The sequence below is a fragment of the Aethalodelphis obliquidens genome, unplaced genomic scaffold, assembly GCF_003676395.1.
Source record: "Aethalodelphis obliquidens isolate GAN/ISIS:26980383/991018 unplaced genomic scaffold, ASM367639v1 scaffold409, whole genome shotgun sequence".
Lineage (NCBI taxonomy): Eukaryota > Metazoa > Chordata > Mammalia > Artiodactyla > Delphinidae > Aethalodelphis > Aethalodelphis obliquidens.
The window spans coordinates 6,250-19,352 of record NW_020838323.1 but is presented as its reverse complement, the minus strand read 5'-3'; the positions used below and the strand labels follow the sequence as shown (position 1 = coordinate 19,352).

The 13,103-nt window shown below is 55.5% G+C and overlaps 1 protein-coding gene across 1 annotated transcript; it reads right to left on the bottom strand.

Moving 5' to 3' along the window:
* Window positions 1–61: 61 nt before the first annotated feature.
* LOC113616717 (myosin-6) lies at window positions 62–13,103 on the bottom strand (the record flags this gene model as incomplete). Its single annotated transcript, XM_027100111.1, has 20 exons — window positions 12,903–13,103; window positions 11,629–11,772; window positions 11,228–11,384; window positions 11,103–11,130; window positions 10,706–10,817; window positions 10,344–10,436; window positions 9,345–9,408; window positions 8,981–9,079; window positions 8,448–8,551; window positions 8,225–8,363; window positions 5,968–6,236; window positions 5,519–5,689; window positions 3,995–4,304; window positions 3,236–3,306; window positions 2,858–2,945; window positions 2,650–2,767; window positions 2,381–2,504; window positions 1,960–2,096; window positions 427–682; window positions 62–304 (listed from the first exon to the last, which is right to left on the bottom strand). Coding segments are annotated over exons 1-20 (2,928 nt in total), but the record flags the coding sequence as incomplete, so codon positions are not given.

Sequence of the window (13,103 nt, the reverse complement as noted above, 5' to 3'; positions counted from 1 at the left end):
CACACTCAGGTCTGGGAATCCTGAGGAGACACGGGCTGGAGCCAGAGAGAGCTGCCCTCACCTTGTTCTCTGTGGCGTGCTTCTCCTTCTCCACCTTGGCCAGCGTCAGCTCCAGGTCATCAATGTCCCTCTTGAGCTCAGAGCACTCGTCTTCCAGCTTGCGCTTCTTGGCCGTGAGCTCGGCGTTCATCTCTTCCTCATCCTCCAGCCTCTCGGTCATCTCCTTCACCTTGGCCTCCAGCTGGATCTTGTTCTTGATCAGCTGGTCGCAGCGCTCTTCTGCATCAGCCAGGTTGTCTTGTTCCTGGGAGAAGAGGACAGAGAGGAGAGATCCAGGGTCTTAAAGAGAGCCAGAGCTCTGAGACTCAGTCCCTGGTGATGAGATGGGCTATAATCCAGGGGAGGGGAGAGGAGAAATGGTCTCACGGCCTGCACTTGGAGCTGCAGGTCGTTCTTCTCCTGCAGCAGGGACACCATCTTCTCCTCCAGCTCCTTCCGTCGAGCCTCCGACTTCTCCAGCGTCTCTTTGAGGCGCCCAAACTCCTCCTTCATGGTGGCCATCTCCTTCTCTGTCTCTGCACTCTTCAGCAGCGGTTTGATCTTGAAGTAGAGCTTCATCCAGGGCCAATTCTTGACCCCCATGAAGGCCCGAATGTTCCACTGGATTACCAGCAGGGCATCCCTGGCAAAGAAACATGGAGGCAGGGAAGGGCACTGTAAAAGAGCGCTTCGCAATCATGGGGCCAGCAGCACTCGGCTCCCAGCACATCTAAGCAAGTTTGTAGGCACCTGACGGCAGGAACCCTGTCTTGTAGCCTTGATAGGCAACCCCACCTCAGCATAACCACACTGAACATGGAGTTGCTCCATAAATAGTTATTGATTGATCAATTCAACAAAAGGGCAGTTTATATCTTCCTTACTGGAGTATTAGTAGCTATGGAAGCTACCACTTCCACAGTAGAATGTCTACCACAGTAGAATGTCTACCGTGTTCGGTGTTTCTAATCTCATAAGAACCTCAAGCATGTTAAAAATATGATATTTTCCATTTAGGAATATCTATAATATATGTGTAAGTTATGAAGCATGAAACAAAATGACTGTCCATGAACTCATCACCCAAACAAGAACTAGAGCATTGCCATCGCTGATTCTGTCTGTGGGCTCCACCCCATCCCCTTTCCTGGTCCTTCCACCAGAAGCAGCCACTACCTCAAATCTTGTGTTTTTTGTTTCCTAACTTTTTCAAAAAATATTTTAACCATGTGTGTATGCATCTTTTAACAATATGCTATTTTAAAAATTATTTCTGAGATTTATAAAAATTGCATCACACAATAAGTATCCTTCTGTGACTTGCTTTTGTTTACTCAGCAATATGCTCTTAAGGTGCAAACGTATTGTACCATGTAGTTTTAGTTCCCTCCTTTTTCATTGCTTTATAATATTCCCCTGAATGAGTATACTACTATTCACCCATTCTCCTGTGGATGAAAATTCAAGTTGTTTCCAGATCTTTGCTATTTTGACCAATGCTACTATAAAGATTCATTTTTTGTCTCATGTTGAACACGTGCAGGAGTTTCTCTGTGGGAATGCACTCAGGAGTGGAAAGGTACGTAACTGTTCAACTTTAAAAGAAAATGATACATTGTTTTCCAAAGAGATTGCACACATTTACACATCCATAAGCAGTGGGTCAGACTTCTTGGTTTTTGTCAATCTAGTGTTTTAAAACGGTATCTCATTGGAGTCTTAATTTGTATTTCCCTAAGGGGAATTTTCTTTTTTAAAGAATTCAAAATGAGACCCAGAGTGGCAAAGTCACTTGCTCAGGCTAGCTAGTAAGTGGTGCAGCCAGGATTTGAATTTAGGTCTCCTGACCCACGCCACTTCGCTCTGCTTGTCTGCCTCTTACATCTCTGGGAGTGCCTCTCTCTTTCCCTCCAGCCTCACCTGCGCTCCAGGATCTTCTTGAACTCAATGCGCATGAGCTGACCCCGGGCTTGTGCCTGGATTCGGGTGATGATGCGGCTCAGCCTCTCGTCTCGCATCTCCTCCAGCAGCCCCAGCAGCCCCGCCTTGAAGAACACCTGGGGGTGAGGGGTAGAGCCAAGGGGGCCACAGCCTCAGAGAAGGGTAGTCAGGGTGGAGGGAGAGTGTGGGAGACCCTGGCTCAGCTTCCCAGGGCCCTGTTACCCACACATCCTAGACCTGGGAGTGAAATGTGAAAAACAAGACAGAAAGGAAGCCTGGGTTCCAGCCCTTTGTTGATACGGGTAGCCAGGAATCAGGGGTCTGCCTTCCAAACTCCCAGCTGGTCCACTCAGCATGGTCGCACATCCTGCAACGCCACCCTAAGGGGCTCTAGACTCACCTTGGTGTGGCCGAACTTGTACTGGTTGTGGTCAATGTCCAGGGAGCCCAGCAGCTTCTCTGACCCTTTCCTGCTGTCAATGAACTGGCCCTCGGGGATGGCTGCCGGGTTCAGGATGCGGTACCTGGGAGGGAGGTGCCCGTAGTTACCCACGTTCTGCACTGATCTGCTCTGCCCAGAGAATCTGAGGCCACCTGAAGACTCCCCTCCCACCTGAGGCTGCCTATGCTCCCCCTGTTCCCTGAGCCCTGGGGGGCCCTGGTACCCACCTCTGCCGGAAGTCCCCGTAGAGGATGCGGTTGGGGAAGCCCTTCCTGCAGATGCGGATGCCCTCCAGCACGCCATTGCAGCGCAGCTGGTGCATGACCAGGGGGTTGTCCATCACCCCTGTGGCAGGAAGGGAGAGGAAGGGGGTCAGCCTTAGGGCAAGTGGATGCCAAGTGCCCTATCCAGACTAGACGCTTGTGCATCACTCACCGGGAGCCTTCCGTTCGTTGGGGATGAGGCAGCGCACAAAGTGTGGGTGGGTGGTCCTCAGGTTGGTCATCAGCTTGTTCAGATTCTCCTGGGGGTGGATGAGAGTTGGAGGTCGGGAGCCACAGGGACCATCCCTTTGGTCCCTGAGCCCTGGGACCCAGACAACCTGTCACCAGAACCCTCAAAGGGATAGGGAGCTGATACATAATTTATGATGTGAGTTCAGGCTTGTATAGAATTTACATGCCAAAAATGACCACATAACTCTAGCTTCTTTCCTCTCCAAACTCAGAGCATCAGGTTAGGGTGGTGCAGACAAAATGCTCTGGGCTGGGCCTGCCCACCACAAGTCTCTTGGCATCTCTGGGCCCTTCTTACCCGGTGGAGGGCCGATACTGTCTGAAATGATGAGCCCTTTTTCTTGCCTCCTTTGCCTTTACTGCTGTCCCCTAATAACAAGAGAAGGAATGATGAACAAGGGCTTGAAAACGGAGGAGCCCTCGGGTAGGGACAAGGCTCTGCTGCTCACTAGATGTGTGACTTTGGGCAAGTTATTCCCTAAGTCTCAGTTTTCTCATGAGGAGGAGAAGATTAGAAAAGATCAAGCATGGAGCGTGCCTTTCCAGTGCTTGGCACAAAGCAGGCATTGAAATAACATCTGTGCTTTCTCTTCCCATTCCCTTCTAACCCCTACCCATGCTTACATCTTTCCACTTTCTACTTTTCTTCTTGTACTTTACCCTCATCGTTTCAGTTCACACCCTTTCTCTTCCTTCTCTGAACTGGAGGCTCGTTTGTTCTACTGTATGTTCAGTGATCCTCTCAACATTTACTGTGACCTCCTGCAGGCACGGCTCCATGCCAGGCCTGCTGCAGTGATGTGCGTGCCACCCTCACTGATCTTCAGTTGCTCAGAGTCTTGAAGAGATGCACAGCATGTACAACAACGTCCATAACCCAAAGGGCAAAATGGTACTTCCACAGAAGGGGTAGAGATGGGCCGCTGTGGGATCTCCTGACCCCCTCCCGTGGCTCACGGGCTCCCTCCTGCCTTTAGAGTTGTGTGCTTTGAAGCAGCGGGATCCTGGCCCCTTGCACCTCCGGAACTGCTCTGGCAGTGCAGGGCTGCCCTCTTACCGACATCAGTGGAGGCATACGAGGAGAAGAGTGTGGCCATGAGCTTGAGGGAGGACTTCTGGTACAAGCCCACTACTGTCTCGTTGAGCGGGTCTTTGTTCTTCTCCAGCCAGCCTATGATGTTGTAATCCACCGTGCCGGCGTAGTGGATCAGGGAGAAGTGGGCTTCCGGCTTCCCCTTGATATTACGCGGCTTCTGGAAGTTGCTGGACTTGCCCAGGTGGTTGTCGTACAGCTTGGCCTTGAAGGTCATGTCAGTGGCCTTGGGGAACATGCACTCCTCCTCCAGGATGGACATGATGCCCATGGGCTGATGGCAGGGTGGGGAGGGGGAGAGCATCACTGAGTGCACTCCCAGGCTTGCAGAGTCCCATACCCCGACAGAGGAGAGACTGCAGCCCAGTGTAGCAGGCAGGCCACAGAGAGCCTGAACTGGTACCTCGTGTCCCGATACAGGAAGCCAATATTCCTGGAGTTAACCTAAATCCGAATACATTCAGATCTGGGCAATGTAACCTTTCTGCCCCAGTGGACCCAGAGAAGAGCCCTGTACTCCCAATCCCCAGCCCCCGGCCCCCCAGGGCTCAAGAACAGCCCCTTCTTCCTGAATGGCTCCCTGCCCCAGCACGGGGTGAAGGCTGGGACAGAAATGTGTCAGAGGCACCAGACTACAGGGCAGGCCAGACTCCTGCCTATATGACGGGTAACAATCGTTCAAGGAACGGTTAACGGGATCCAGGTTCTGCACAATGTCCTGCACTTCAGAAAGTGTAGCAGCTCTTGACTTTTCTTGGGACAGGGATCCTACTGAGAATTTGGCGAATCCAAAGACTCCCTCCCCAGAGAAATGCGCGCGCACACACACACACACACACACACACACACACACACACACTTGCATATACACCTTGCCCACGACCAGTCCACACACACTCTTACATACAATTTCAGGGAAATCTGAGGCCTCTGGAAGAGGAGCACCCTGGATAACTATGCAGAGCTTGTGGGGAAGGCCCTGTTTTCTGACTGGCCGCGGCTGGGCTGGGGGAGGGGCAGTTGCTGCGGCCTCTGGCCTCCATCAGCAATGGAGCCCCGGGAGCAAGTGAGCACTGGGAGCCTCCCACCAGCTCCGTCCTGTCTCCTCTGAGGAACCTCCATAGATAAGAGGAGCTGAACACAGCCTTATCCTCAGCCAACAGGGAGAGGATGGGAAGCCGACATGTCTAGTTTCAGCCTAGTTTCTTTCCACGAATGACACTTCTCATGGGGTGTCAGAGGGGGCAGGAGCCCTCACCTTCACTACACCCCCCTCTTAAGACCCTGGGAGGTGTCCACCAGACAGGACAAGGTCTTAGGTGTTGGGGAGAGAAGGAAGGGCTGGACCTGTGTACGCTTGTGATGTCACAGTGTGTGAAAGCAGGGCTTGGGGTTCTGGGACTAGTTTCCTGGGTGTAGAGGGACAGGGCTGCCACTTTGTCTGGGATGGCGGGTGAAGGGGACCGGGCGGAGGGGCCGAAGCGGCACCTTCTCGATGAGGTCGATGCAGGCCTGCAGGTCCATGCCGAAGTCGATGAACTCCCACTCGATGCCCTCCTTCTTGTATTCCTCCTGCTCCAGCACGAACATGTGGTGGTTGAAGAACTGCTGCAGCTTCTCGTTGGTGAAGTTGATGCAGAGCTGCTCAAAGCTGTTGAACTACAGAGCGGGGGGTGGGGGAGGGGAGCGGGTCAGGCGGGCAGCTGTCTGTGGCCCATGCGGTGCGCCCAGGGCCGCGTCCAGCCTGGCAAGGGGTGCAGCTGGCTCCTCCCCTCCCCTGTCAGGGCGGGGAGGGAGGGCGCCCTGAAGACACATGACCGTCTCCACCAGAGCACACCGCCGTCCCCGCGCCTGGCCTGCAGCCGGCTCAGCCAGCACTGGCTGCCTGTGCGAACCAGTGAGTTACTGTTCTCCCGGCCCCGGGGCTCCCCACTCACGTCGAAGATCTCGAAGCCGGCAATGTCCAGGACGCCTATGAAGTACTGGCGCGGCTGCTTGGTCTCCAGGGTGGCGTTGATCCGCGTCACCATCCAGTTGAACATCTTCTCGTACACGGCCTTGGCCAGCGCCCCAATGGAGTAGTACACCTGCTGGACATTCTGCCCCTTGGTGACGTACTCGTTGCCCACCTTCACCCGAGGGTGGCACAGCCCCTTGAGCAGGTCAGCTGAGTTCAGCCCCATGAGGTAGGCGGACTTATCAGCATCTGGTGGAGAAGGAAAGGGATAAGCAAGCACTTTCAGCAGACCCTCTTTCCCTGCCCAGGACCATCAGGTCCTGCCTCTCTCGTTAAAGAGCTGCAAATAGGGACTTCCCTGGTGGTGCAGTGGTTAAGAATCCACCTGCCAATGCAGGGGACACGGGTTTGAGCCCTGGTCTGGAAAGATCCCACATGCCGCGGAGAAACTAAGCCCGTGCGCCACAACTACTGAGCCCGTGTGCCACAACTACTGAAGCCTGCACACCTAGAGCCCGTGCTTCGCAACAAGAGAAGCCACCGCAATGAGAAACTCGCGCACTGCAACGAAGGGTAGCCCCCGCTCGCCCCATCTAGAGAAAGCCCACGCACAGCAACGAAGACCCAACGCAGCCAAAAGTAAATAATAAATTAAAAAAAAAAAAAGAGTTGCAAATAGAGGCCTGAAGGGCACAAGGCTTGCAATGGTGACACAGCCAGTGTGTGCCCGAGTCAGGCTGGAGCCCAGGCCCCTCCCTCACCCCAGGCCCTCCTACCACACTGCATCCCTTCATCTCTCCAGGGCAGGCACTGTGGCTGATGCTGTCCTCTGCTTCTTTCCTCCTTTGTCCCCAATCCCAGGATCTAGCCCAGGACTGGGCCTGCTCTACCCTGAATCTATCTGTTGGCCAACATGGCCGGCTGGGAAATCAAGCTTCCTAACAGCATGTTGGTCACCCTCCCCCAATCCCCAGCTCTCCAAATGTGCCATCCAACATATGATATCTATTTAGAAGGAATTTATTTGGTTGAATTTCAAGAGTTTTGTGATAACTGGCAACATGCTATTGTGAAACTGAGACTTGGCATTTGATCTGGACAGACATGGAGAAGGGGTCCTTGAAGGTGGGCCAAGAGGAACGTTCTTGAGCGTTTGTCCAGCCCTGTTCACACCCCTTCACATCTCCTTCTCAAAGGATTCTCGAGATAGCCTTAGAGGGAGCTGGGAAGGGCTTTCGCTCCATTCCACTGAGGGGGAAACTGAGGCCCAGCGATGTGCCAATGCCCTGAGCTGTGTCCTGACCCTTGGCTTCCTGCCTCCCAAACAGAACATGGCACGGAGGCTGCGAGGGGCTCACCCAAGGCCTGGGCATCCCTCACATACACACTGCATTAGTGATGGGGGTGTGCAGAGATCAGTTCTCTGCTTTCCTGGGCTTGGGGGTGTCTTGGGTGCAGAAGGAAATCTCCCCAATTCACTTCTGCTCTGTGCAGTTGGGTTGAGAAGCTAGCGGGATTGAGAGGTGCCTCCTTGTCTGCCCACTTCTCCCATGTCCCTGCCTTCACCCACCCACAAGCTTCAGGTCCTCTGGGAGCCAGCCTGTCTGGGATGCAGGGTGGCGTCTGGCTAGGTTCTAATGGAGAAGAAAGCCTGGAGCCTGGGCCAGGTGGACTTGGGGTGGGGCTGAGCCCGCCCTGGGAGAAAGCACAGCCTTTCAACCACCTGCTTCTCCTATTCCTGGTTTCTTTCCACTTTCTCTATCGAGGTCCTAACATCGCTACTGTGAACATAACTCCTTAAAAATCATTGAAAGGGGCACATCCCTGGTGGCGCAGCGGTTAAGAATCCGCCTGTCAATGCAGGCGACACGGGTTCAATTCCTGGTCTGCAAAGATCCCACATGTCGCGGAGCAACTAAGCCTGCGAGCCACAACTACTGAGCCCACGTGCCGCAACTACTGAGGCCCGCGCTCTTAGAGCCCGTGCTCCGCAACAAGAGAAGCCGCCGCAATGAGAAGCCCGCGCACTGCAACGAAGAGTAGCCCCCGCTCGCCCCAACTAGAGAAAGCTCACGCGCAGCAACAAAGACCCAACGCAGCCAAAAAAAAAAAATCGTTGAAAGGCACCCCTTTAGGACACAGAATGGGAGACCGTGCTCCCAGAGGACCGTCTCTGCATGACGGGCAGACGCCCATCCCCTCAGGCCTCCTCAGCGCCTGCTCTCCTGTCCTCGAACCTTCAGTGCCGTCGGGCTCCGCCTGCTCCTCCCGCTGCTTCTGCTTGAACTTCATGTTTCCGTAGTGCATGATGGCGCCCGTCAGCTTGTAGACGCCGGCCTTCTCCTCAGGAGTGAAGCCTAGCACGTCGAAGGCGCTCTGGGGCAGGGCAAGAGAGGCAGAGTGGGTGGCGGGGCAGGCGGCCCAGGAGCCCCGGGACCCGCCCACTGCCTCCTAGCTCACATCCGTGGCCGCCAGCTCCTCGGAGTCGTCGATGGAGGCCACGGACACCTCCCCCTGAGACACGAAGGCGTAGTCGTAGGGGTTGTTGGTGACCAGCAGCATGTCTGTCCAGGCGGGGGACAGGGCAGGGGACAAGGGGGTGGGAGGGGGCACGGTGGGGGGCAGGGGTGGGATGAAGGAAAGAGCGGGAGCAGGTAGAGAGGAGGACCGTCAGCAAGGACCAAGGGGAGGACCCAGAAGAAAAGGAAAAGTGGGCGGCGAGGACCCAGGGTGGGAGGATGGTGGGCGAATGACAGGTGGGAGAAGGGGAGGCAAATGCAGAGGAGAAGGAGTAAAGCAGCAAGGAAGAGTGGAAAGGGAGGCAAGAATTGACACAGGGGAGTCCAAGGTGAGGGAGGAAGAGAAAGGCAATGGGCAGATGGAAGGAGGGGGGGTGAGAAGTCTGGCGGGACGGGTGAGGAGGAGGGATCTGCCCTGCACAGGCGGGCTTGCGGAGGGCGCTGGGGGCAGCAGGGCCATCGGGCTGGGCTCACCCAGCAGCTCTGGCTTCTTGTTGGACAGGATCTGGTAGAAGATGTGGTAGTTCCTCTCAGCCTTCAGCTGGAAGATCACCCGGGACTTCTCCAGGAGATCTGAAGTGAGGAAAGGCGGGGAGGCAGGTAAGGAGGGAAAAAGCCAAGCCAGCAACAGGGTGGAGGTCAGGGGAGAAGGGCTCTCAGGGCAAGTGGAGAGAGCCCGGGGAAAGATACGGTTTAAAGGAAGAAGAATTCTAAAGCCAAGAGGCAAATGTAGACAGAGACAGAAGATGGAGGGGAAATGTTGAGGTGGGGCATCCGGCGGGAATGAAGGCAGAGGTGGAGGACCCAGAGGTGTGGGCAGCACTCCCCACGTACTCACAGGTTTCTATGTCTGCAGAAGCCAACTTTCCAGTGGCTCCAAAGTGGATCCTGATGAATTTCCCCTGGGGGCAGATGGGACAAAGAGTGAGAGAACTGGCCAGAAGAGACGCACAGAGATCCTGGACCTCATCGCAACCCAGAATGCCCTGGACGGTTCTGGAAATGTAAATGACTTCTTTGGAATCCCAGTTTAGTATCAGTAAAACAGGGAAGAGGATGCCCATCCCCACATGCCACCCAGGGATCTCTGAGCAGAAACGACACAGGAGGGGACTTCCCTAGTGGTCCAGCTGTTAGGACTCTGCTCTCCCAATGCAGGGAGCCCACATTCAATCACTGGTCAGGGAACTATTAATAGATCCTGCACACCACAACTAGAGATCCCGCATGCCACAATGAAGATCCCACGTGCCACAACTAAAGACCCAGGTCAGCCAATTAAATAAATAAATAAATATTTTTTTAAAAAAGAAAGAAAGGACACAGGAATGAGCACTGATAGAATGTGTCCTGTTTGTACCTCTGATATGATCTCTTGTAATCCTCCCAATAACCAGCAAGGTAGATACTACTACCTCTGTCTCACTGATGAAGGAACTGGGGCTCAGAGAGGTGTGGGGACTTACTGGGCAGATGGAATGCTGGGGAATTGGCTCCAACGCCCACGCTCTCTTTCCACTTCCAGTGTGGAAGAGCTTTGGAAACAGTCATAAGGAAAATCTAGAATGTGGCCCAAATCAGCCCTGTTACTCGGCTCTGGAACAGCTGTGGTAGCTCTGGGTCTCTTTTCTTGAGTTCCCAGCACGCAGAGGCCAGGCTGAGTGGGGAGGGTTTGGAGTGTGTGTGTGTGTGTGTGTGTGTGTGTGTGTGTGTTATTTGATATCCCAAAACCAAATGCAGGACAATCAACCCGGTGGGGTGACTGTTGGCAAAACTGCACCCCCCTTTTTTTGTTGAGGCCGCGTGAGGCCAGTTGGCAGTGGTCAGGTGCACTCACGAAGCGGGAGGAGTTGTCGTTCCGGACCGTCTTGGCGTTGCCGAAGGCCTCCAGGGCGGGGTTGGCCTGGATGATCTGGTCCTCCAGGGTGCCCTGCAGAGGGAGCAGAGCGTGGGGCTGCATCTCCAGGCCACCTCCAGGTGGTGGTGGGGAGGCCGGGGGTGTGGCCGGATGGACTGCTGGGGGGTCTGCAGCTCCAATGGGTCATATTCAGACCCTCAGAGTGTGTGTCTCCTGCCAGGTAGGTCTCGAGCACTGGGCTCAGGGGTGCAGTCCACACTGTTTCCCAGGGCAGGGCTAAGGGTCACCTGGTCAGCCCACCCCCCAGTTCCCCTCTGCCGAGCCTGTGGCCCACCCGGCACCTTGGTTGCATTGACGTTGTCCTTCTTGCCACGGTCACCTATGGCTGCGATGCTGGCAAAGTACTGGATGACACGTTTCGTGTTCACAGTCTTCCCTGCCCCAGATTCTCCGCTGGGGGCAACAGGGACCCATCAGAAGCCAGATTCCCACCGTCCTCCATTCAAAGTTCAGCACTGCACCCTCCTCTCTCAGAGTCCCAGCCATCTAATCTCCTCCCCCGGGGCCCAGCTCCCTGCAGAGTCTGCCCAGCACTGTAGGTCACTCCGGCAGTCCTCGGAGAGCCCAGTTCCTTGCAGTCTCCGCCTTAAACCTTTCCTCCCCACCCCATCACCCCCAGGAATCAGCCTGGGTCCCCCCCAGCCCACGCCCCTCTGTGGGTGGATGGTGTTTGCTCACGTGATGAGGATTGACTGGTTCTCCCGATCTGGAAGAGAAAAGAGCAGAGGCAATGGGGTCAGGGCTGAGGGCCCAGGTCCACGGATGTGGGGCTGAGGGGCCACAGGTCAGAGCAGCCAGCCCACCTGTCAGCATGTACTGGTAGGCGTTGTCGGAGATGGAGAAGATATGGGGCGGCGCCTCGCTCCTCTTCTTGCCCCGGTAGGCGGCCACCACCTCGGCGTTGTACACCGGCAGCCACTTGTAGGGGTTGACGGTGACGCAGAAGAGGCCCGAGTAGGTCTGAAATGGGAGATAGGGCAGTCATGAGAAGTTGGAAGGGAGAGCCTGGGATGGGCAGTGGTGACAGGCAGAAGAGTCCCTGGTCAGCCCAGCTGGCTCCTCTCTTCCTGCAGCTGACCAGGGATGGGATAGGGGCAGAGAGCCCTTTGGGAGCGTTCCAACCCCCTCCCCGTGAGAGAATCGCCCCGGCCTACTTTGGACTCTGTGCAGGACAGGCTGCCCGCCGTGTGCAGGACACACTCACGTAGATCATCCAGGCTGCGTAGCGCTCCTTGAGGTTGAAAAGCACTGCAGGCTCGTGCAGGAAGGTCAGCATGGCCATGTCCTCAATCTTGTCGAACTTGGGCGGGTTCTGCTGCAACACCTGGTCCTCCTTCACAGTCACCGTCTGGGGAGGGGGTGGGGCAGTAGGACAGGGGTGACCACACTCCCACCAGGACCCTTGCCAGCCTTACCCACTTACCTCCTCCCAGAGTACAGGCTGTGACCTGGCCTCGTTCCCCTAGCTCTTCTCTCACCAGTGCCTGGGCCCTAGCCCATAGCTTCCCATGACACCAGATAATTTACCTGCCCACTGTCTCTCCCTTTCTAGAGACTGTCCTAGAGTCCCTGTGTCTTGCCAGTTCCCCAGACCCTGTGCCGATGAGCATCACCTTTCAGTCCCTGCTTAATTGTCTAGGGATGGCCACTCTCTGGCCTGTGCACACACACCTTACCCTGACTCCTGGGGGCAGTACTTCAGGGCATCAATTGCTCAGGGCAAACCTTGCCACTAATGGAAAAACATCTCACCCATCTACCCTACACTCTTCATTGGTCACTGTCAAATGGTTCGATCTCCACTGGTCAGTTTGCCGTGCCCTGACGTCATGAGATCCTGCAAGCAGGTATTCCAGCATTTTTTACAGCAGAGAAAGCTGTGGATCGAATAACTAAATGATTTGCCAGCATGGTGGCTGCTAGTGGCAGAGCTGGGTTCAGGGTCAAAGTCCCCAGAGGTTCTGAGCCACTGCTGCTGACCAGTGGCAGTTCTCGTGGCCGGCATGAGGGACCAGGACTGTGGATTTCTGAGTGCCAGTCGTCAGCTCTGGACTGAACATTCCACTCAAGAGTTCCTGCTCTTTGCGTTCATCGGTAAAAGTTTGCTCTTGGTATGGCTGGGGAGGATTGGGGAGACTCGGTTCATGGAGGAAACTGAGGCAGAGTGGAGGGACGCAGGTTTGAGAAGGGCGCTTCATTTGATGCTGTGTCTATGCCCTCTTTATCTACAAGTCCCCTCTGAAGAGGAAACCAGCTGAGGTTTTCGGCCGCCAGCATCCTCTCTGGCAACGGGCTGGCGTGGGGCCTCGTCACCCCTGCTCAGACCTAACAAGAAAGGTCAGTTCTTACTCAGACGCTGGGCTTCTCGAGGGGGTCACCCAGCACCCCCGCTGGCTTTGGCTCTTCTCCAGAGCCCCTCAGCTCCCACTGCATGTGGCTCCACCCTGCACCCACCACCCCGTGCTGTGCCCCACGCACCTTGCCGTTCTCCGTCTCGGCAGTGACCTTGCCTCCCTCCCGGGACAAGATCTTGGCCTTGACAAACTCTTCCTTGTCATCCGGCACGAAGCACTCAGTGCGGATGTCGAAAGGCCGGGTCTGGGCCTCCAGACGCTCCTTCTCTGACTTGCGGAGGTACTGGGCCGCCGCCCCGAAATCGGCCATCTGGGCATCGGTCAT